Source organism: Cheilinus undulatus, linkage group 3 (assembly GCF_018320785.1).
Source record: "Cheilinus undulatus linkage group 3, ASM1832078v1, whole genome shotgun sequence".
Taxonomy (NCBI): domain Eukaryota; kingdom Metazoa; phylum Chordata; class Actinopteri; order Labriformes; family Labridae; genus Cheilinus; species Cheilinus undulatus.
The window spans coordinates 34,546,075-34,566,104 of NC_054867.1; the positions used below are offsets into that span (position 1 = coordinate 34,546,075).

The following is a 20,030-nucleotide window of genomic DNA, read 5'->3' on the forward strand; positions in this document are numbered from 1 at the left end:
ACCAAATGATTTGTTATCGCGATAGTTCCTACGCCATGGCTGGTGTAATCGTTGCACGAGTGACCGTGGTAACTGGTGACTCAGCCGACTGCATCTGCCGTTGTCGTAGTATTAAAAGTTGATGAAAACGCGGTGTCTCAGATGAAGCATTTGTTTCGTGCATTTGTACATGCCAGTAGAGTTTTCTTCTAGTATTAAGGTAAAATCTTCAAATCTGGCATTCGCCAGGAAAAATCGTTTTCGACAGATGTAACTACGGCAATCACAGACTGTATGGCTAAAACGCCAATTAACACGGGCACTAGTTAAACCGATACACCAGTGTAACACTCTGCACAGAAGAGTTTAAATAAAACCGAGACCACTATTTCCCAAAAGCAGAGAGTCAATAATAATATACCTCAGATTTTATAACAAGTCGATGAGAACGGTTTATCTTATTTTTTACATTCACCGAGTTGGACAACGTCATGTTATTTGTCTGGATATCAAGCAGCCTCTGGTCCAGCACTTTCCAAAACAGCTGACAGTTAGACAACCTTTTCTGTTTTCCTTCCACTTCCAGGCTTTTCCCTGGCAGCAAAATGGACGCAAGCCAAGTGAAGAAGAATCAGGAAGCAAGGATTTTGTCCTCACAAGCACAGAAGTCTGAGGTAAGAATTGACCTTCGTAGTTTTGAAAGCACCCGCTAGTTTTTGTTTAGTGAAAAGCTCGAACTTTGGCTCGCGACAGAGCAAGAAGTGGACGGTGACCATGGTAACGTACAAATCTCAGGTGCATGTTATGTCCGGTCAAAATTATCCCGCTATTTTATGTTATCATTCCTTATCTCAACGACTGCTACATTTTTTTCAGCATAAAGTGTTGAGTAACCGACATATTTAGAAATTTATAAACTAGCAAAAGTATGAGAAACTGTGTAATCAAATAATTATTTTAAGACTGTCATGCTGGAGTTATCAGGGGCAAATCACGGACACATGCATGGGCTACACCAAAGACTAAGTCATGATTTAGCCTGGCTTAGTGATCCAAATATGATGTATACTGTAGATAAACACAGTTATCAAACATGTTTGAGATAATATTAATGGTTAATAATTTGTTGACACACTTTTGTTTTTGTGTTTTTGTTTTTTGAAGCAAAAAATCCCCATATTTTATGGTCTTAGACTTTGGTAGAAGGATTTTTTTTTAGTAATAAGCAGTCTTTAAATTTTAAGACATATTTTTTCTGTGTATATATTTTTTTTACATTTTAATAGACTTTCTTATGACTAAGTAAACTGCTGGTCAAGAAAATGCAAATTAAAGAAAATGATTGGCTCTTGCAAATAGATGATATTCATTATGTTTGCTGGATAAGTCCAAAATAATTGTTGAATCAAATTCTCCTAATGGAATACCTGTTTCCCCTAATTTTAGGTAAAAAAAAACAGCACTTTAATCCAGCAGTCCTTGATTTGCAGCATTACTTTCTGCCCAAACCTAGCCAGTGATGTGAACAGTAAAGTTTTATGTCTTAAAGGACAGAATATGAAACCACATATGGGTCACAGAAAGGTATAGAGAAAGGCAGTGCCAAAGAAGATATTTTTTCAACAATTTGGTACCAGGATTTTGATTGCAGTTGATTTTGTAGTACCTTAAATGTTCGACTAAGTAAGGAGAGATGCCCTCTGAAGGACCCGAAATGTGGAGTGTGATTTAGCAGTGTCCAGATCACTGATCTGGACTTGATGCTGTGATCCTTGTGGAGCCTATAGATGGCCTTGTTGAGGCTCTTGACTTGCTGAGTGAGGCTGAAGTGTTGGGAATGCACGTCTCCTGGGCCAAAACAAAGATCTGGGCTTTTGGGGATTCCTTGAATGCTGCCATTGAAACTGTGTCTGTGAATGATAAGAGCATGGGGGGCGATGGGTTTTCTGAGCAAGACAGTGTGGCGTTCTCAGTATCTTAGCATGAAAGTCAGAGTCTTTTGGTCTTTGGTCCTCCCAGTCTTACTATACTCTTGTTAGGCCTTGATGTTGACTGATAGCAAGAGGCTACCGCAGTGCTAAATCATAGGATAGTCTATCCCTAACCCTCACCATTTACCCAATGTGCACAAAGGTAAAGTAAATCTCGATAGGCAGCACAAATCAACAAAACACCGGCTGGAGTCCTTTGTGACAACTTCTCTTCAGCGCATTTTGAGGTATTGTTGGCAAGACCGTGTGTCTTATGCTGATGTGCTCAGGAGAGCAGGGATGGGAAGGGCCAGCTGCCTGATATGGGAAAAGTAGCTGCACTTTCTGGGCACCTGCTTTCCAGCTCTCTGCATACTGGGTGCCCAGTGAGCTGGTCCAGAGGTGATGGCATGTGTCATGAGAGGGACCCTTAGAACAAAGATTTTAATAAAAATTATTTCTTAACTACCTGCCACTTTAATAACTGTAAATAAGGGTCTCAGATGTCGTAGACAAAATGCATTCTAACACTCATGGCCCACTCACATGTTTTGTTTTCAAACAGAATGACATAGAAAACCAGTGTGACCAGTATGCATTCAGTTAGAACTAGCACCAGGCTGGGTGCACTTTGTACTATGCTATGGGCTGAATGGCTCAAAGTCTTTTAGATATGCACACGAGTTTCATCACTGTTGACAATGCCAATGTGCTCACCAGCACTAAGCAAACTTCTGGTGTCACTGGAACCTAAATTTTGTTCAAAAATCTAACTAACAAGACAATCACACAGCTCTGATGTTGGTAGCTTCATGTGTCCTGCAGTCCATTCAAGTCAATCATTACACATACGGTACACAACTCTTGCGAGTATTTGGTCAGAGTTTTGCAGCGCTGCCTGACTGCAGAGTTGTAGAGTTCCGAATAACAGGCTTCATCAGGAATACACACGCTTCATATCCCAAGTACCACCTCCACAGGTAGGCACACACACAAGTTTTCAGATAGCACTGTTTTTATGGGAAATATATCACCATGTTAAGATGAAAATGGCTGTTGTCCATGGAGGGTTTTGCTGTCTCAGCCTTTTAAGATAAGCTAACAGCTAACATATAGGCATACAACAACACTGCTCACTATTGTTATTCAGGATCATTTCGATTTGATCATAATGACATTAGAACATTGACATTAGAAATTTGATTTGTAAAATTATACTAAGAACATTTCTTGCCTCTGGCTTTGATTGGACCACTGGGTTTCTAGATATTTTACTTTACTATAAATTTCTATGGTATTTAAATTTGAAGCCTTACCCATGTGATTTGAGCTTAATATTTCACACTACACTATGCCATAAAAAGTGACCTCTAACATCTGCACTCAAAAAATCTTTATTCCAAAATGTGTCCACACTGCTGCTTGGAAATAAAAAATGTGTCTTTTGAAAGAGTGGTGAATATAATAATGAACTAAGATAATATAGACTTCCCATTCTGTATCTCACTATCTTATGGAGGTTAGGCTGGCCTTGAACTAACAAAACCATTTTGGAATAACAGCAAAATATCTGCCCCTTTCCCTCTATTTAAACTGTAACAGAACTGGTCTGTTCTTAAATGATGTTACTGTGCCTAGTTCCTTCATTAATTTTGGCCTTAATATTTATGTTTCAGACAGTTAGTGCTCAGACCAGCTGAACTGCCCATGGCCCGTGTGCTCTCCCTGCTCCGGCCTCAGCCTTTTCTGACCCTCATCGGCAGAAGGAAACCTCCACTGTGTAAAATGTCAATGGACTCTCGGGCACGCCTAGTGTTTGCAGCTGCAGTGGAAGCTGTGCAGCCAGACACGGTAGTTCGACAGAGTATAGAGCGCAGGGAAGACTCGGTCACCATCGATGGTCACAAATTCACACTCAAACACAACCTGCACTTGGTTGGTTTTGGAAAAGCTGTACTGGGTATGGCTGCAGAGGCAGAGAGGCTGCTGGGAGATCACTTAGTCAGAGGAATAATAAGTGTACCACATGGGATTCAGAAGACATTACAGGAGCATGGGAAACGGTAAGAAAAAGCCTTAGAATGTTATAAATCTAAAGTCTTACATTAAATAACACTAACAAGTAGGGTGATATTTTCCCTCTCCATCCCAGCAATCTGCTGTTGAAAGACAACACTCGCATCAAAGTGATGGAGGGAGCTAAGAACAACTTGCCTGATGCTGATGCCCAAAAGGCAGCTGAAGGGATCAAGCAGTTAGCTAGTGAACTGACAGAGGAAGACATTCTGTTGGTACTGATTTCAGGTAAGGATACCTACTATACATCTGCTTTCTTTAAAAAACTGAAATGTAACTCTTTAATACATTGTGGATAAAATGCATTCAGGGGGAGGCTCAGCGTTGTTACCTGCACCCATCCCACCAATCTCACTGCATGAGAAGCTGGAAGTGACTCGCAAACTTGCAGCTGCTGGCGCCACCATTCAAGAGCTGAACACTGTACGACGGGCCCTGTCTTTCCTAAAGGGTGGGGGGCTTGCACATTATGCTCACCCTGCTAAGGTAATATACTTTTCCTTGATTTTTAAGTGTAGATAGTTAATTTCAGTGCTACCCTTTGATTATCACTCCTCTAATGACTTCTTCACAGGTGGTTGCACTGATTCTGTCTGATGTAATTGGTGACCCTCTGGACTTGATAGCCAGTGGCCCCACAGTTCGGAGTGAAGTGTGGCCTGAGGAAGTTCTGTCAGTCCTTGAACGATACCAGCTGATAAACTCTCTACCTGTCTCAGTAAAGGAAGTTCTTGGGAGACCAGGTCCTCGATGGAAGGAGACTAAGGAAGAATCCACAGCATCAGGACATGTTCATAACGTTGTGATTGGCTCCAACAGCATTGCCCTCATGTGTGCAGGTCGCCGCGCTCGTGAGCTTGGTTTTCGCCCTGTAGTGGTGGCACCAGGAGTATGTGGTGATGTGAAGGTAGTCTCCAGACTCTACGGCCTCCTGGCCCGCTTTGCCTGCTCTCGAGAGGAGCCTCCTCCTGAGATAGCTGCTGAGATGCTGAGGCTGGGGCCTGAAGTCGGTGTAGAGAGCTGGGACCTCTGTCGCACCATGCAGGTGTTGGGTGAGGGGCGCACAGAAGGGTGGGGTGCCACGTGTCTGTTAGCTGGAGGCGAGCCCACTGTGGAGCTGACTGGCATGGGTCGAGGTGGGAGAAACCAGGAGCTAGCTATGAGAGTGGGACTGGAGCTGAGAGACCTGGGCGTCCCACCTAATGGTCCCGTCTTTCTGAGTGGTGGAACTGACGGTCAGGATGGACCCACTGAGGCAGCAGGGGCCGTCACTGATGGGGGCTTGTATGAAGAAGCCCAAGCACAGGGGTTGCACATGGAAACCTTCCTTAACAACAATGATTCTTACACCTTCTTTTCGAGCCTTTGTCGTGGGAAGCACTTACTTGTGCCAGGTCTGACCTGTACTAATGTGATGGATGTGCACATGCTACTTATTCCACCAATTCCCATCACGATAAAATAATTTAAGAGTACAGTAGATAAAATCAACACTTTTTGTGGATTAATGAGAGTTTCAGAGTGCTGAAAATGTCTATATGATGCATCATTTTAGATTCTGAAATATTAAACTGCCAATATATTTAACTAATCACATTCATACTCATTTAGAAATGGGGGTTAATTTTCTTACAAAAGCCATGATCAAATAGGGGTTTATCAAATAGTCAACCGTCCAGCTGAACAAATAATAAATATAAGTAAATGATGAATAAAATGTCACAAGTTATGCCAGTTATGAGCAGAGCACAAAGGAAATAAAACAATTTCTAGACTGCCAATTATCTTGTTGTTTTTTGAATCCAGAGATGTCAGTTTTTATTTGCTAGCACTCACTCAAGCCATTAGCCAGCTTATATTCCAGCCTTCCTGCTGGTTTCTTCTGGTACTAAAACATACCCAAAATAGGTTGGTTGTCATTTATTTAACTTGACAGAAACTATGTATATTAATACACATCACAATAAATAAACCCTGCAGTACAGTGTTCTTCGGATTTGCATACCTTTTAATTCCTCTTGTGGTTATTCAAGATTTTCAACCAAAGTCAATGTTCCTTACGCACAAGAGAAACAGTTTTCAAAGGTTACGGAAAAAGAAAACACTTTTATAGGACTATATTTCAATCTGCTGTGTTGACTTTTTTATAAATAGTAGCAACAGAAATGGACCTGTACACTGCAATGCATGCACACAAAATTCACTTAACTCTTGTTGATTCAAGTGACGATTTACATTTTTAAAAAATTCCACCCACATCAGCCTGTGTCCTGTATTTAAAATACTTTATTTCTTTGCATACATATTAAAAATCATGTCCAAGTACCCTTTTCATGCTCGTGGTCTAAATGAAATGAAACCTTAATGGCCAGTCTTACTAATGCACACTTAAAGTGTGAGTGAACCCCCAGCTCAAAGCTAACTCCACCCACTTCAAAAATGCACAGAAAGTGAGCAGTTTGGTACGGAGAGGAGGAAGGGGAAAAGGACAGGGTTTTCTAGCTGAGACAGGTGACCGTGATGTCCTCTTGCCAGAGAGTGGCACAGACAGAGTCCCACAGCACTGCTGTCTCATAGTGACCTTTTGATGTGGAGGATTTTTCCCCTCCAGGGACCCATGAAGCAGGCTGTAGTGTGGTAGTGGACTGTGGTGGTGGTCCTGAACTACCTGTTTGGGCTGTTTATTCCAGCACTGGTGTTACTACAGCCAGAGCCGTCAGAGCTGGGGCAGTGCAGGCAGGAGAGGATGGGAGTAGTCTCTGAATGGTAGAGTCAGTTAGAGGCAACAACGCTCTACCTTTTATGTAGAGTTGGTGACATAGAAACCTACAAAGAGTGAGTTTCTACGTCACATAAGCCCTGCCTTTTCAGAAAATATTTTTATTAAGCAGATGTCCGTTTGAGCTAATTAAAAGCCTAAAATGCTGACTTTTATCAGTTTGATGCAAATTTTAGAAATAACACCAGCACTGATGTGTTTTATCTTAATTCAGTCGGATACTTAAGTGTACAGATGAAAAAAAGTTAGTATTCACTACTTCTTTAAACTTAAGCCATCCTAATCTTCACATTTGTACAGAGAACCTATTTCAAATAAGGTATTTATGCAGCATATGCTCCTGTATGAGTAATGCAAACAATGAGGAAAAACACAGCACTAGATAATGTAGTGGGGAAAAAGTTGTGACACTGGGTAAAGCATATAATCACAGATATTTCCCTGGGCTGTTGCCAGAAGCTTGAAGCAGAATGAATGCGCTGCTGAAAGGATGCATCATTTTCAGCGAATCTTCGAGTCTGTGGGAAATGTGAACTGTCCAGCTCTCACTTGGAAAGAGTCCAAAGTCCGACATCATTGTTCTGCTAATCTCGGTGAGTTTTTAGGGTCTCCCCTGCTTTACTTTCCCTGTAAGAAGTATAAATAAAAAGATTCAGGCAGGGTGTCTTTAGTATGATATGTAAACTGTTAAACTGTCATTACCCCACCGTCACCAGGTTTGTAAAGATAATATTACTGCAGCTTCAGTTGGGAGAATACAGGTGCATCTCAAAATTTGAAATATCATGAAAAAAGTCATTTTTTTCAGTGATTTACTTGAAAAAGTAATATTTCTTCATCTCATTTAAAGTGAAACATTTCAAGACTCTTTTTTTATCTTGATGATTAAAGCTTACAGCTCATGAAAATCAAAAATCCAGTACCTTCAAATATTAAATTACTGTGAAAAAGGTAAATTTGCAAAGGTTTCCAGAGCCTTTATACTCTCACCCTGGTTCAGTACACTCAACCACAATCATGGGAACACTCCTGACTAGACAGATGTCCAGACTACAGTCATTGACACCCTCCACAAGGAGGGTAAGCCACACAAGGTCATTGCTGAAAGGGCAGGCTGTTCTCAGATGCTGTATCCAAGCATACAGCTATGAGGGCAACCCTCAGAAGATAGCCAAACAAACCAAATTCAAGAAAATGGGGGAACTTCACAAGGAGTGAACTGAGGCTGGAGTTAGTGAATTAAGAGCCTCAAAACACAGATGTGTCCACGAAATGAGCTACAAGTGTCATGTTCCTAGTGTCAAGCCACTCTTGAACCACAAACAATGTCATAAGCATCTCACCTGGGCTATGAAGAAAAAGAACTGGACTGCAGTGGTTCAAAGGTCCTGTTTTCAGATTAAACTATTTTATTTGGAAATCAAGGTTCCAGAGTCTGGAGGAGGATCAGAGAGGCACAGAATCAGAGGTGCTTGATGTCCAGTGTTTTCAGTTTCCACAGTCTGATGGTTTGAGGTGCAATGTCATCTGCTGCTGTTGGTCCACTGGTTTATCAAGTCCAGAGCCAACACTGTCAGCCATCTAACCAGAGATTTTACAGTACTCCATGCTTCCATCTGCTGAGAAGCTTTATGGAGATACTGATTTCCTTTTCCAGCAGGACTTGGCACCTGCCCACAGTGAAGCCAAAACAACCAGGAAACTGGTTTGCTGACCATGGTATTGTGCTTGATTGGCCAAACAACTGGCCTGACCTGAACCCAATAGAGAATCTCTGGGGAAATGTCAAGAGGAAGATGAGAGACACCAGATTTGACAATACAGGTGAGTTGAAGGCTGCCATTAAAGCAACCTGGACTTCAAAACACCCCAGCAGTGCCACAGACTGATGGGCTCCCTTACCACGTATATATGCCGTAATTTGTGCAAAAGAGGCTCCAACCAAGTGCATGAATGTAGAGTGCATTAATGACCAGAATTTTCCATAAGTTCAACATTTCTGAATTATAAATCTTATAATGGACTGATGTTTTGTGATATTCTAATACTTTAAGATTATGGTTTTTTTTTTTTAGATTTAAGCCTTAATCATCAACATTAAAACGAAACAAGTCTTGTTATGTTTCACTTTGTATGAGATGAATCAAAAATATATCCAAGTTTCACTCCTTAAGTTAAATAGCTATCATGATATTGTTACTTTAGTGCACCTGACTTGTCTAACAGAGTTGCATCTATTAACATGCATTATCGATTGGCCAGATCCTGACTCGACCGTTTGCATTTAGAGAGGTAAGTCAATAACTGAAGCTTTGGAGACAGTGTGAGGAGGGTAGTCTACCTGTTTGGATGCTCGGACACCTACCATCCACTCAGGTGGGGTGCTGTATCAGGTGTTCCCCCGTTCTGTCCAGTCCCTGCACGTAAACAACGCACAAATAAAGCCAGCGTGTACAGTAACGCACACGACACTGTAACGAGATAAACGAAAACTCACCTTGTCGATAGTACATATCGTTCACTGTATTCCCGTAGAATTTCCACGCGAAGTGAATAGCGATAAGACTAAAAATCAACCAGCTCAGTAGGATTTTGAATATGCATACCCTCATGTCGTTTGCCAGCCAGTCGTTCACAAATTCGGAGAGGAACGACAAGCAGCCATCAGCAATTCGAGACAAAAACTCAAAATCCCAGGGTTCCTCCATTGTGCCCTCTTATTCCGTTAAAAGTAAATCAAAATGTTTAAGTCGCTATCCGACGGGCAAAGAGAAAAACATCGCTGAGGCTATGTTTCTTCTGACATATTGGTCGCCATCTCTAATAATTCGACGTCTGTATCGGAGGTGAGGTTTGAAGAATCGGAGATGACGTAGTTACGTAGCGCAGCCCCGCTAACTCTCAACAGTAAACACCCCTCAAATTTAAAATGCTTAAACCCCCTTGTATATATTTAGTGATCGCTTTTACAGAAGTAGTTGTAATATCAGTATATTCCACTCCATGAAATGTTAGCAACAGAAAGGAATACGACTGCAGCCACAAAATACGGCTGATAGCCCTTATCAGCTGAAAACGCGTGTGACCATCACTGTTGATATGTGTATCGTTAAATTTTCAAAAGCGTCAGAAATCATCCTTGAACATTTTCATAGTGGTAGTATTCGTTCCAAAAAAAATATAGTCACTAGAACATGCCCAAACACTTACTAAGTCTACGTTACTGCCTTACGTTGCGCTTCACATTGCTGTCTGGAACATACCCTTAGGAGGCGGGACTAGCCCTAGTTACCGAGCAGTCTGATTGGCTGACTGTGTATGTCATCAGAGATTCCGGATGTCTGCCGTGGTAAGAGGAAAATTTGTTTTCTGCTTCTCATTCTTGACAGTTTGTCTGCAACCGGGGCTGCTGATGAAGGTTAATGTACCGCAGTAGATTTTCGACTCAACATTTCGACGGTACAAAAAATCGTAAGTTGTATTTTTAATCTCTATTTTGTGCTAACTTAAGTTGCACGGGATTGCTTTCATGCTTACTGTTAAGCTAAGGCCATGAAATTGATCTGTGTGTCGCCTGCTAGCAGCCAGTGTTAGCCGTGTAACTACAGTCAACATTTACTGAGTTGCATCGGAATTCCCAGAGAAATATTTCAAGATGGAAAAGTAAGCTCACTCGGCGCGGAATAAGTAATGAGAAAGGCCAGCATTACCTTTTAAAGTAATGTGAGCCGCTGATAAACAAACGTTAGCTCTGTAGCTGTGGCGGTCAAACAACAGATACTTTGCTCTGCTCTTAATCTTTAGTGCAACATTAGCCAGAGCTGCTGGAGGCTGTAATCACTCTGAAATTCCAGAGTCTGTTTGGTATCTTGGAGTTGTAAGTCTCTGTTGTAACCATTTATCCTGTTATCATGTGACCTACCCACTAGTCCGTATGAGTGCTCCTATTCATTAGAAATGGAGATGCATGCTGTCTCAAGGTTTAGCTTCAACGCCTTAGAGGTACAAGGCTCCAGCTTTGTTTCTGACTTGTGTGGTTATATTTGTTTCCAGCGACTGGGATGGTATCATGGAGAGAGACAATTATCAAGAAGGAGAGGCACAGGGAGTGAAGATTTGTGATCCACCCTCTGTGAGCAATCCACCTGGTAAACTAAGTCATCTTTATTTAAAGCCATCTGTATTTCAGCACACCTTTTCATTGTATCATTCCTAATTCAATTCTCATTTCCCAGGTGACACTTTGGCCACTTCTCTCTCCCTCTTGGGGAATCACATGTTTCCTGATGCAGTGGAGAGAAACGAAAGTGCCGGTATAAACAAAGAGGAGACTGCAGATTCACTCATCTCAGATGTTACCTCAGAGGAGCAGAGTCTGGATGCACAGTCTCACTCTAGCCAGGTAACAAAGCCAGAGACTGACGAGCAAGAAAATCCAGAGTGTCACAACAATGTGTCCAGCGAGCAGGTTGATGGAGGAAGTGAGGAGGCTGCTGCTGACAACGACCAGAGTGACTCTGGGGAGTTTGTTGTTACGATGCTAGCTAAGGCAAAGCTGGAGGAGCAGGGTATAGGTGTGAAAGGAAGGTCATCTCCCTTGTTGGAGGCAGGGACACAGGAATCCCCTGGCTTCATGTCTCACCGTGATGAGGACGTGACCGCTGAAAGCTGGCGGCAGCACAGGAAACATGTATTTGTACTAAGCGAAGCAGGCAAACCAATCTATTCCAGGTACGGCAGTGAAGAGGCTCTTTCATCGACAATGGGAGTCATGATGGCTCTGGTTTCATTTGTTCAAAGTGGAGATAATATCATCCGCTCAGTCTACTCAGGTAAGTGCAGGAGTATGACTTTTGTGTCCATATTATTTTTGTTAAATTGGTCTGAATGGACAGTCATTTTCTATTTAGAATAATGAAAGTGAAAGTGGGCACACAAGATTACCAGAAGGAGTGAACTACAGTGGCTCAGGCTTGCAGTAGTTGGAAGGTTAATAGTAACCAACTCACTTTAAAAGCTGCACCTTAGGGAGCTGTATCTAAAATACAATGACTGAGAAGAAGTTCATGAGTTTTGAATATATAGGATGTAAAATAATAATGAATAAAATAATGAACTCTGGTAAGACTCAACCAGCAACCAGAAACAAGGGTCAAAATAAAAGAGGATATGATTTTAACTTTAATGTGATTCCAGTAAGATCTGACATTACCTGATTTGATACCACTGCAATAAAAATTGCCACCCCCAATATTGGGTAATGCCTTGTTTTTTCAATTACAGAAAAGTTGCAAATGAAGTTCTGTGCACTGATAAATTTTACAACTATGTTTGCATCATTTACAATAACAAAACTTTGTAAATATTTGAACTTTAGACAGTGTGCATGAGTTTATTCACCTGCCTTGTGAAATGAATGCATTTCCTTTAATCTTTGTTCATTTTTGGTGCTATTGATCATTAAAATTAATAAAAGATCCTATGTTAAAAACACATTGTATAGTAAAGTATAATTTTCTGACATCATATAGATTTGTTTCTCTCCAAAAAGTAGAAGTTTTTGTAGAAGTTTGATAATGAAATTTTAAACAATATCTGATCAAACACAAAAGCATTTATACTCTCTTGGCCATTATTTGCAGACAGTTATGATTACTTTTTTTTTTGATGTTTGCTTATGTTTCTCCCTCCTTCCCATAGAGGAGCACACGGTGGTGTTTCTACAGAAAGGGCCCCTTGTGCTGGTGTGTGTCTCTAGCAGTCGTCAGTCTGAACGGCAGCTGCGTGGAGAGCTCCTCTATGTGTACTATCAGATCATAAGCATGCTCACCCAGGCCAGCATATCCCGCATCTTTGAACACAAGAAAAACTACGACCTGAGGCGACTCCTTGCTGGCTCAGAAAAGATCCTGGACGGTCTCCTCAACCTTGTAGATTCTGACCCCAGCTTCCTGCTTGCAGCTGTTCACTGCCTGCCTTTAGCTTCTTCTCTCAGGGACTCTCTCAGCCAGATCCTGCAAAAAGCCATCACCCCCAATCTGGTTTTCTCCATCCTCATTGCCAAGAACCAGCTGCTCACCATCGTCCAGGAAAAGACGGTCATTGAGGACAGCAGGCTGGAACCTGCAGACGTACACCTCCTGCTCAACCTCATTGGAGCTTCCTCTGCCTTTCAGGCCGGGGAGATCTGGACTCCAATCTGCCTCCCCCTCTTTAACCCAGACTGTTACTTTTATGCATACATTTCCTACCTGGACCCCCCAGAATGCACTGTTTGTTTGCTGCTGCTCTCGACGGACAAAGAGGCTTTCTACGCTGTAGCTGAGTGTAAGAGGAAGATAGAGGAAGCCATGGCGGCTCAGAACTCCCTGAGCCTCATTGCCAAAGTTCAGTCGTACAGCGTGAGCCAGGTGGGCGTCTCAGACCTCAGACACTTCATGTACAAGCCTTTTGATGTGCCAGACAACTACCGCCAGCTCACCCAGTTCACCAGGTCTGTTTGTGTGATTGTATATCTGTCATTTATCATGCAACAGTAAGAGTGAAATATTAACTTAATCTGGTGCTTTTCTCTGTTTACAAACAAAGAAAATGCCATGTATTATCATATTTAAAAAATATATACTATATATATATATATATATATATATATACAAAAATATGTACAAAATGCTGCATTTAGGCAAGTTAGAAATTGATTAAGTCTTGGATAATATTGAGAACCAGAAATTAAGAAAAAAATGTTTTAAAATTACATGGGGTCATGGTAAGGGAAAGTTAAGTTTGTTTGAGGACAAGTAGAAAGATTATTTGCTTTCATGAGTTAATATTAAAGGTTACATTTGACTGTTCAGAAAACATGTTTTTTGTGAAAGACTCAAAAGAGACAAGGGCACATGGAAATAAAAGTTTAAAGAATTTTAACATTAACTTATCTCTTAGTGAGCAAAGACATCAAGTGCTGTATTACATAGTCCAGTAGCAAACTGAAACCTTAAAGCTATATTTAATTATACTTACATTTATAGCACTTCATAAAAATAATTTGAGTTGATAACACTGATTTTAGAAATGTTAAAGAGAACCAAAGTCTTTATGTACTCATTTTAAGCTTGGGTTAGAAGGCCTCTCACTGTTTGTCTCATCAGTATCAAAAAGCAATGGTTTTAATAACAAAAATATTCATCCATGGCCATATATCAGTGTCTCTTTTTGTGAAAAGTCATCATGTTCTTTCTGCCATATCTTTTTCTATGTGATTTGTTGCTGCTGCAGCCCAGAGATGGAGGCACCATACAGCAGTGAAGTGGAGAAAATGAGACTGCTAGACCTTTATCGTTACATGCACAGCCGCATCCACAGCACCTCACGACCCCTCAAGCTGATTTACCATGTCGCTGAGAGGGAAACTCTGCTTGCCTGGGTATGTTAACAGATACTTTTTTACTGTTATCATGTATGAGAGTAATATTTATTCTATGATACTAGAGTATCAGGAGGTCAATATATTTTTGAACAGTTTCCAAAAGCAAAGTTTAAAATTGTTGGGAACTTGATTAGCTGTCTTGCACAGAGTTATATGTGAAAATTGACATCACTCTCATATTTTTGTGTACAGTGTTAGATTTAAGCCAGAGGGACAGTTAGCTAAGTGTTGCATAAAGATAAGAAAAAGGAAAGAAACTGATATAGCTTTGTCAAGAGGTGTAACTTTTACAAATCCATCAGTTGTGTAGCATGACTTGCCAGATAGACCGTTTCATACCTCACATCCATCTGGATGACCACCCGTAGTCTGTGTTTGGGATGGGCAAAGCCTTTAAAAAAATTATTGGGAAGTGACAGGTCCAACATTATGTCTGTCATAGTCAGTATGCGCCAATCAGGGTGACCATACATATGATGTTGTGGCCATGTGCTGCCCTGGTCTGTAAACTACATGTAAAGCCATAGGTGCCATTTTATTGAACAGAGCCCCTAATTCAAAACAAGAGGTAGGATTGAGAAATAGGATGGGGATGTTGGAGGGGCTGAGCAGTTCTAGTTGGGGATGGTCCCTTTTTAAATTGATATAGATATTTCAGTGCTAAAATCAGATGTATTCTTTATTTAAGTGTCTCCTCGGAGGACACATTGACATAAATCAAACCCCAAAACTTCCAGGTTGAGAGATAACTGAATTACTGAGCCTCAATACTTTTTTGCAACCAGCTGCACTGTTCTGACTCTATGGATGTTTTATGGCTACAGATGGCAAATACTATTTTAGAGGGGTATATAACATCTTCTTTCAGTTTTTTGTTGCCTGTTAGGACAAAATACTATGGTTCTAGTAGGAAAAACAAGGTTATGTTGAGTTAGCATCATGTTAGGAATCTGGCAGTGTTTTAACAAAGAGATTCCACAGGAGGTTAACATATGCAAGACCTTAATTTTGAAAGGGTTGCCATACAGGGTTATTTTTACAGGTCCACGGCAGTTGAATTATGACATGACTCAATTGAATTAGACTGGTTCTCAGTATCTTTTGGTACAAAAGCTCTGGTGTCTTTTTCACGGTATGGAAAGAAACAATTCAGATGAAAATATCAAGAAATTGGAGTTATGACCTCCTTATTTAGTTTTCTGCTAGAAAGGAACACATTTCCCAAAATATCAAACTATTCTTCTAATCATTTAGAGCAGCTGCTCTCAACTAGTCGCCTCAGGAACCACCACAACCTCCTTAATGTGAAATTGTGACACAAGTTTCTGATAAATTTTCAGCTACTGCGGTGAATTAAGTGAAAAATGTTTCAGTTTGAACCCGTAAAACCATGACTGCAAAAAAGAGACATTGATACATAAATTTGAACTCAAAACAAATTTTTGAGAGATCTTTGGGACAAGGGTCCCAATAAAACAGGGTAAAATAAATATTTGGATGCATTTCCTCCAGTTAGGACTTCCATACATCAAGGACTTTTTGTAACTAATTTTTTCAAAGACATTCATGACCCACTGAAAACACTTTCTCCACCCATGTGGGTGTAAATCCACCAGTTGAAAACCGCTAATGTAGATAAAAACATATTGCCTAAAATGAATATATCTTCTCTTCTGTAGGTCACAAGTAAATTTGAGCTGTACACCTGCTTCAGTCCTCTGGTGACGAAGGCCTGCGCCATCACAGCTATCACTAAGCTCCTCAGGTGGATCAAAAAGGAGGAGGACCGTCTCTTTATCAGATACCCCCCAAAGTATTCAACCACACCAAACCCCAGCAAGAGCTCTCGAGGGGGCAAATCTGACCAGCAAGACTCCACAGATAACGGCTTCTTATCTCTTCTATAGGACCCTGTGAGTGCGACTCCAACTGCTCTGCCTCAGTCACAATAGTTTGTACACTGGCTCTGAGATATTTTTGAACCTTCTTTTGACACTCAGTGATGGACTTGACAGACTTTGACTACTGGAAACAAACACTACATTTTACACTATTTAAGAAGAAATGATCTCTTTACAACTAGTATTATTTCTTTTCTTAAAAAAGAAAGTAAATATGTTGTTGCATCACTGCTTTCAGTCTGAAAGAGTCAGGGGAAAAACAAACAGCATTAGAGCATTTTAAAATGAACTGTGGTAGGAAATAATTGCAATGATATTTAAATGTTTTTATATTGTTTTATTACTTTGACAAAAGATAAACTTTCCCTGCGGACAGTGAATGTAAAACAGATGATAGTTCATTCATAAGCTAGTGCTATCCTTCTCTGGTGTAAGTAATGATGAAGGGTGATGTGAGGTTGACACAGGTTTTGATGCTTTGATTCTTACCTTACTTAATAATCATTTGTTTTGAAAGCACCAAAACTAAAAAAGTGAAATGCATTTTGTAAGACAGGTATGTGGGAGAGGAATAAATCCATATAAGATTGCAGGCAAACTCTGCATGCTGTCTAAATCCCACAAAACAGGGCAATTTAGACAGTTGGTGGGAGTTTTCCTGCAGTTTTGATATTTGAAGACAAGAATTCACCCAAGATTGGGTTCCTTAGACTTCTATTTCTGTTGACGCTGTGTCAAAACAGGTATCAATATTGTTTGATTTGTACTAGCATCATATCAAAGTTTGAAATTAAGCTATTGTGACAACCCTGCAGTGAAGTTAACTTTCTTAGACAGGAATTTTTTTACATGGTGCAGAAGTCCATATGTTACAGAACAGGATATGTGAGAAGTAAAAGTGTGCAAGGCTCAATATAAACTGGAAAAACGACAACTGGAACTGGCAGGACTGGGATGGGCCGTCATGCAGAGCCGTGAACAAACACCTGTATGAATCTGGTGGCACTTCCCTGTTGCAGCGTCTGCAACCACGGTATTCCTTCATACCCAACTGTTGCCACTCATTTTAAATGGTCAGATTTCATTCATGTTACACAAAACAAGTAGGAAATTCAGGCTGTTACGTCTTTTCATTATTAGTGTCTCATTGCTAGGACCCAAACTGTGCTTGTCTGGACATCATCTGTTAAAAAATGGAACTGTGATCTCACAGTGTTTTTATGATGCTTAATGTTGTGACTTTAGGCCACTTATCGTTTTGGATAACAGTTTTCTAGAGATGGTCTATAACAGTAGCCTCTTCCTCCTGTCCTTTGAGGAATTTTCTGTCAATTCAAGTCTTAAGAGTATGTCTATAGTATTATGAAATAAATCCCAAGTTGCACAAAATTTCCCTGTGTATTAATTAACAAGAAACATTTTCACAACAGCTTCATTTAACACAGGGGTGTCCAAACTATGGCTGGGCCAAATGCGGTCCTTCGCCCATTTTTAATTGGCCAGCAGCAAATTCTTAAACATAAATGAAAAATGGCCCATATCAGAACATGAAAGTCATGCTTTACTGTAGTGAATATTTCATCTGTATTTTCGGACAGCTGAGCATAGTTTTGTGTTACCTTGGGGGCTCGTCCGGGAAGGGAACACAAAACTATACTCGTCTTTTAGTTAGAAAACAGGAAAAAAAAAAGGTTTGTGAAGACGGTATGGATCTTGTTGGACTAGCGTATATTTTAGTTTTAGCACTAGGCAATGCCACTGTGCTCATTCTGTAAACAAACTTTTTGACATGACAATTCATTGATGAAACTTTTTTTTATTTAAAGCATATTGGATAACTTAGTGTATCTTTTCCTTAAATCGGACTGGATTAACTAACTTTGGTATCATAAAGGGAAGTTAAATGAAACTGGCCCCACCATCCTTAAAGGTGCAGTGTGTAATATTTAGCCTTGAAGCATTCTGCAAAGCAAGCTTGATTAAAAATGGAACATAATACCTATTAGTAGGCCTTTTAATACTAGAATTTAATCACCAGGATATTGAGAATTGTTTTATCTTATTAACTTACAGAATAAGCCTTTTATTCATGCATAGAGAGGGTCCCCTCCATGGACGCCGCCATCTTGGAGTTTTGCATCTTGCATACCTCTACAGTACCACAAAAGGGACAAAATAATAATAAAACAACTTTACATGTTCAGGCGATAAAATACTAATTTAGATTGGCCTACTTATGAATATTGTGTTCCGTTTTTGCCAAGTTAATTCTGCTAAATGCTACGAGGCTAAATATTACACACTGCTCCTTTAAATATTCTGTATGTGGCCCTCAGCAGAAAAAGTTTGGATACCCCTGATTTAACATGTAACATTCTGAGAGCCTGTCTTTTCTGTACTTTTTCCACTCTTTTTGGAAATAAAATGTTCATTTTTCTTTCTCATTTGAAGAAAAAATAAATCATTCATGGTAGGGATGAAGCTGCCAATTATGAATGAAGAAAAAAAATATGAATTATGAATGAAGAAGAAGAGTAATTTTTTTTTATATCATTAACTTATTGTGATATAACTCCCTCCTGGGAAACATAGGAAAATTATCTAATTTTGAGACACTTGGAAGTTTTGGCATAAATGATGTTTAATAATAATCTTGTCTAACTTTCAAAGCCTGATTTGATATTAGTTACCAACATGTAGTAACAGGAACGAACTCTACTCAGGTCTGATGCCATCCTTAGCCTGGACCTCCAAATTTGATTTTTTGCAACATTAGTCCTATAAACTATTGAAAATAACTCGTCAAACTTTCTAGACGCCACAAGTTTAAATTAATATTTTATTTCAAGACATAAGCCAAAAAAAAGGCATACCTTTCTCAATTCAGCAAGCCTTCATTGGAGTCCAATTGTGGTAAATTGAATTGATTGGAAATTATTAAAAAGGCCTCTCTATAAAAGGCCTCCTAGCTGGCAATGTATATCAGAGAAAAAACCAAGCCTTGAGGTCAAAGACGCTGCCCGCAGAGCTTGTATTGTTGACATGCAAAGATTTGGAGAAGGCTACAAAAAATGTCTGCTGCACTGAAGGTTCCCAAGAGCCCAGTGGCCTCCATAATTCTCAAATGGAAGAAGTTTTGCACAACCAGGACTCTTCCAAGAGCTGGTCGCCTGTCCATACTGAGCGATCTGGAGAGAAATTTGCAAACATTTCAAAAATTTTCACTTTGTCTTTAAAAGGATACTGAGTGTAGATCATTGAGAGAAAAAACAAGGAATTTAAACATCTGTAGCATCAGGCTGCAACATAAAAAAACTGGAGAAAGTGAAGTGGGTCTAAATCACTGTATGTTGAAATAAGATTTCTACCTGGAGGTGACTGGAGAATGTGGCTTTTTGAAACAATATCAAACAGGAGGAAGTGATGTTCTGAATCCTCACACCTATGACTATCTTACTGGTTCCGACCCTTATTGATGCTGAGGTACATCCCTTGCTTTTAATGTATTATCTCAATAAAACTTTGAGGGATTTTCTTCAAACACTGGGCAAATGTCCACCATTACAGAAGAATGAACTTGATAGATTTTGAAAGTCAGGGGATGAGCTCATTAAGCTGCATGTCCATCCCTACTTGTGAGTTTTACATCATTGAAAGCTTTGAGGGATTTTTCAAATTCTGCACGTCCACTCTGACGTAAGTAAACTGATTTAATTTTGGAGATCAAAGGTCAAGGTCATTTGACTGCATGTTCACCCCTTGCTTTTAGAAATTCTATTTTCTCTTTTTTTTTTGGCGGGGGCCAAGATAAAATGCAGTACAAAGTTTAGAAGGCCAAACATAAACAACAGGAAAGACGATTGAGGGGACAAGTTGTTTCAAACAGCATTTATTCTTGT

General features: G+C 40.1%; 3 protein-coding genes across 4 annotated transcripts; 2 read left to right on the forward strand and 1 right to left on the reverse strand.

The window, feature by feature from the left end:
• Positions 1-96: 96 nt before the first annotated feature.
• Positions 97-6,152, forward strand: glyctk (glycerate kinase). 2 transcript variants are annotated; one of them, XM_041817526.1, is made up of 5 exons: positions 97-653; positions 3,626-4,012; positions 4,102-4,253; positions 4,336-4,511; positions 4,600-6,152. In XM_041817526.1, exons 2-5 carry the CDS (start codon positions 3,657-3,659, stop codon positions 5,488-5,490), a joined length of 1,575 nt encoding a protein of 524 aa, XP_041673460.1. In that variant the 5' UTR covers positions 97-653; positions 3,626-3,656; the 3' UTR covers positions 5,491-6,152. The 2 variants fall into 2 exon arrangements, with proteins under 2 accessions (XP_041673460.1, XP_041673454.1); XM_041817520.1 differs by lacking the exon at positions 97-653 and adding an exon at positions 1,009-2,929.
• A 143-nt stretch (positions 6,153-6,295) lies between these two features.
• tcta (T cell leukemia translocation altered) lies at positions 6,296-10,044 on the reverse strand. The gene is made up of 3 exons (XM_041817565.1): positions 9,302-10,044; positions 9,170-9,221; positions 6,296-7,431 (listed from the first exon to the last, which is right to left on the reverse strand). Exons 1-3 carry the CDS (start codon positions 9,510-9,512, stop codon positions 7,389-7,391), a joined length of 306 nt encoding a protein of 101 aa, XP_041673499.1. The 5' UTR covers positions 9,513-10,044; the 3' UTR covers positions 6,296-7,388.
• A 97-nt stretch (positions 10,045-10,141) lies between these two features.
• Positions 10,142-18,506, forward strand: mon1bb (MON1 secretory trafficking family member Bb). The gene is made up of 6 exons (XM_041783865.1): positions 10,142-10,275; positions 10,858-10,952; positions 11,040-11,636; positions 12,505-13,297; positions 14,080-14,227; positions 15,910-18,506. The coding sequence occupies exons 2-6, from the start codon at positions 10,874-10,876 to the stop codon at positions 16,135-16,137; spliced, it is 1,845 nt and encodes a 614-aa protein (XP_041639799.1). The 5' UTR covers positions 10,142-10,275; positions 10,858-10,873; the 3' UTR covers positions 16,138-18,506.
• Positions 18,507-20,030: the final 1,524 nt, after the last annotated feature.

Excerpts from the sequence above, each read along its gene's own strand:
- glyctk (XM_041817520.1), top strand. The coding sequence starts at position 2,748 with ATGTTGGTAGCTTCATGTGTCCTGCAGTCCATTCAAGTCAATCATTAC. Across the intron at positions 4,254-4,335 it reads TCTGTTGGTACTGATTTCAG|GGGGAGGCTCAGCGTTGTTA; the intron begins GTAAGGATACCT and ends AAATGCATTCAG. Across the intron at positions 4,512-4,599 it reads ATTATGCTCACCCTGCTAAG|GTGGTTGCACTGATTCTGTC; the intron begins GTAATATACTTT and ends ACTTCTTCACAG.
- tcta (XM_041817565.1), bottom strand. The coding sequence starts at position 9,512 with ATGGAGGAACCCTGGGATTTTGAGTTTTTGTCTCGAATTGCTGATGGC. Across the intron at positions 9,222-9,301 it reads CGATATGTACTATCGACAAG|GGACTGGACAGAACGGGGGA; the intron begins GTGAGTTTTCGT and ends GTTTACGTGCAG. Across the intron at positions 7,432-9,169 it reads GCACCCCACCTGAGTGGATG|GGAAAGTAAAGCAGGGGAGA; the intron begins GTAGGTGTCCGA and ends TACTTCTTACAG.
- mon1bb (XM_041783865.1), top strand. The coding sequence starts at position 10,874 with ATGGAGAGAGACAATTATCAAGAAGGAGAGGCACAGGGAGTGAAGATT. Across the intron at positions 10,953-11,039 it reads CTCTGTGAGCAATCCACCTG|GTGACACTTTGGCCACTTCT; the intron begins GTAAACTAAGTC and ends CTCATTTCCCAG. Across the intron at positions 14,228-15,909 it reads GGGAAACTCTGCTTGCCTGG|GTCACAAGTAAATTTGAGCT; the intron begins GTATGTTAACAG and ends TCTCTTCTGTAG.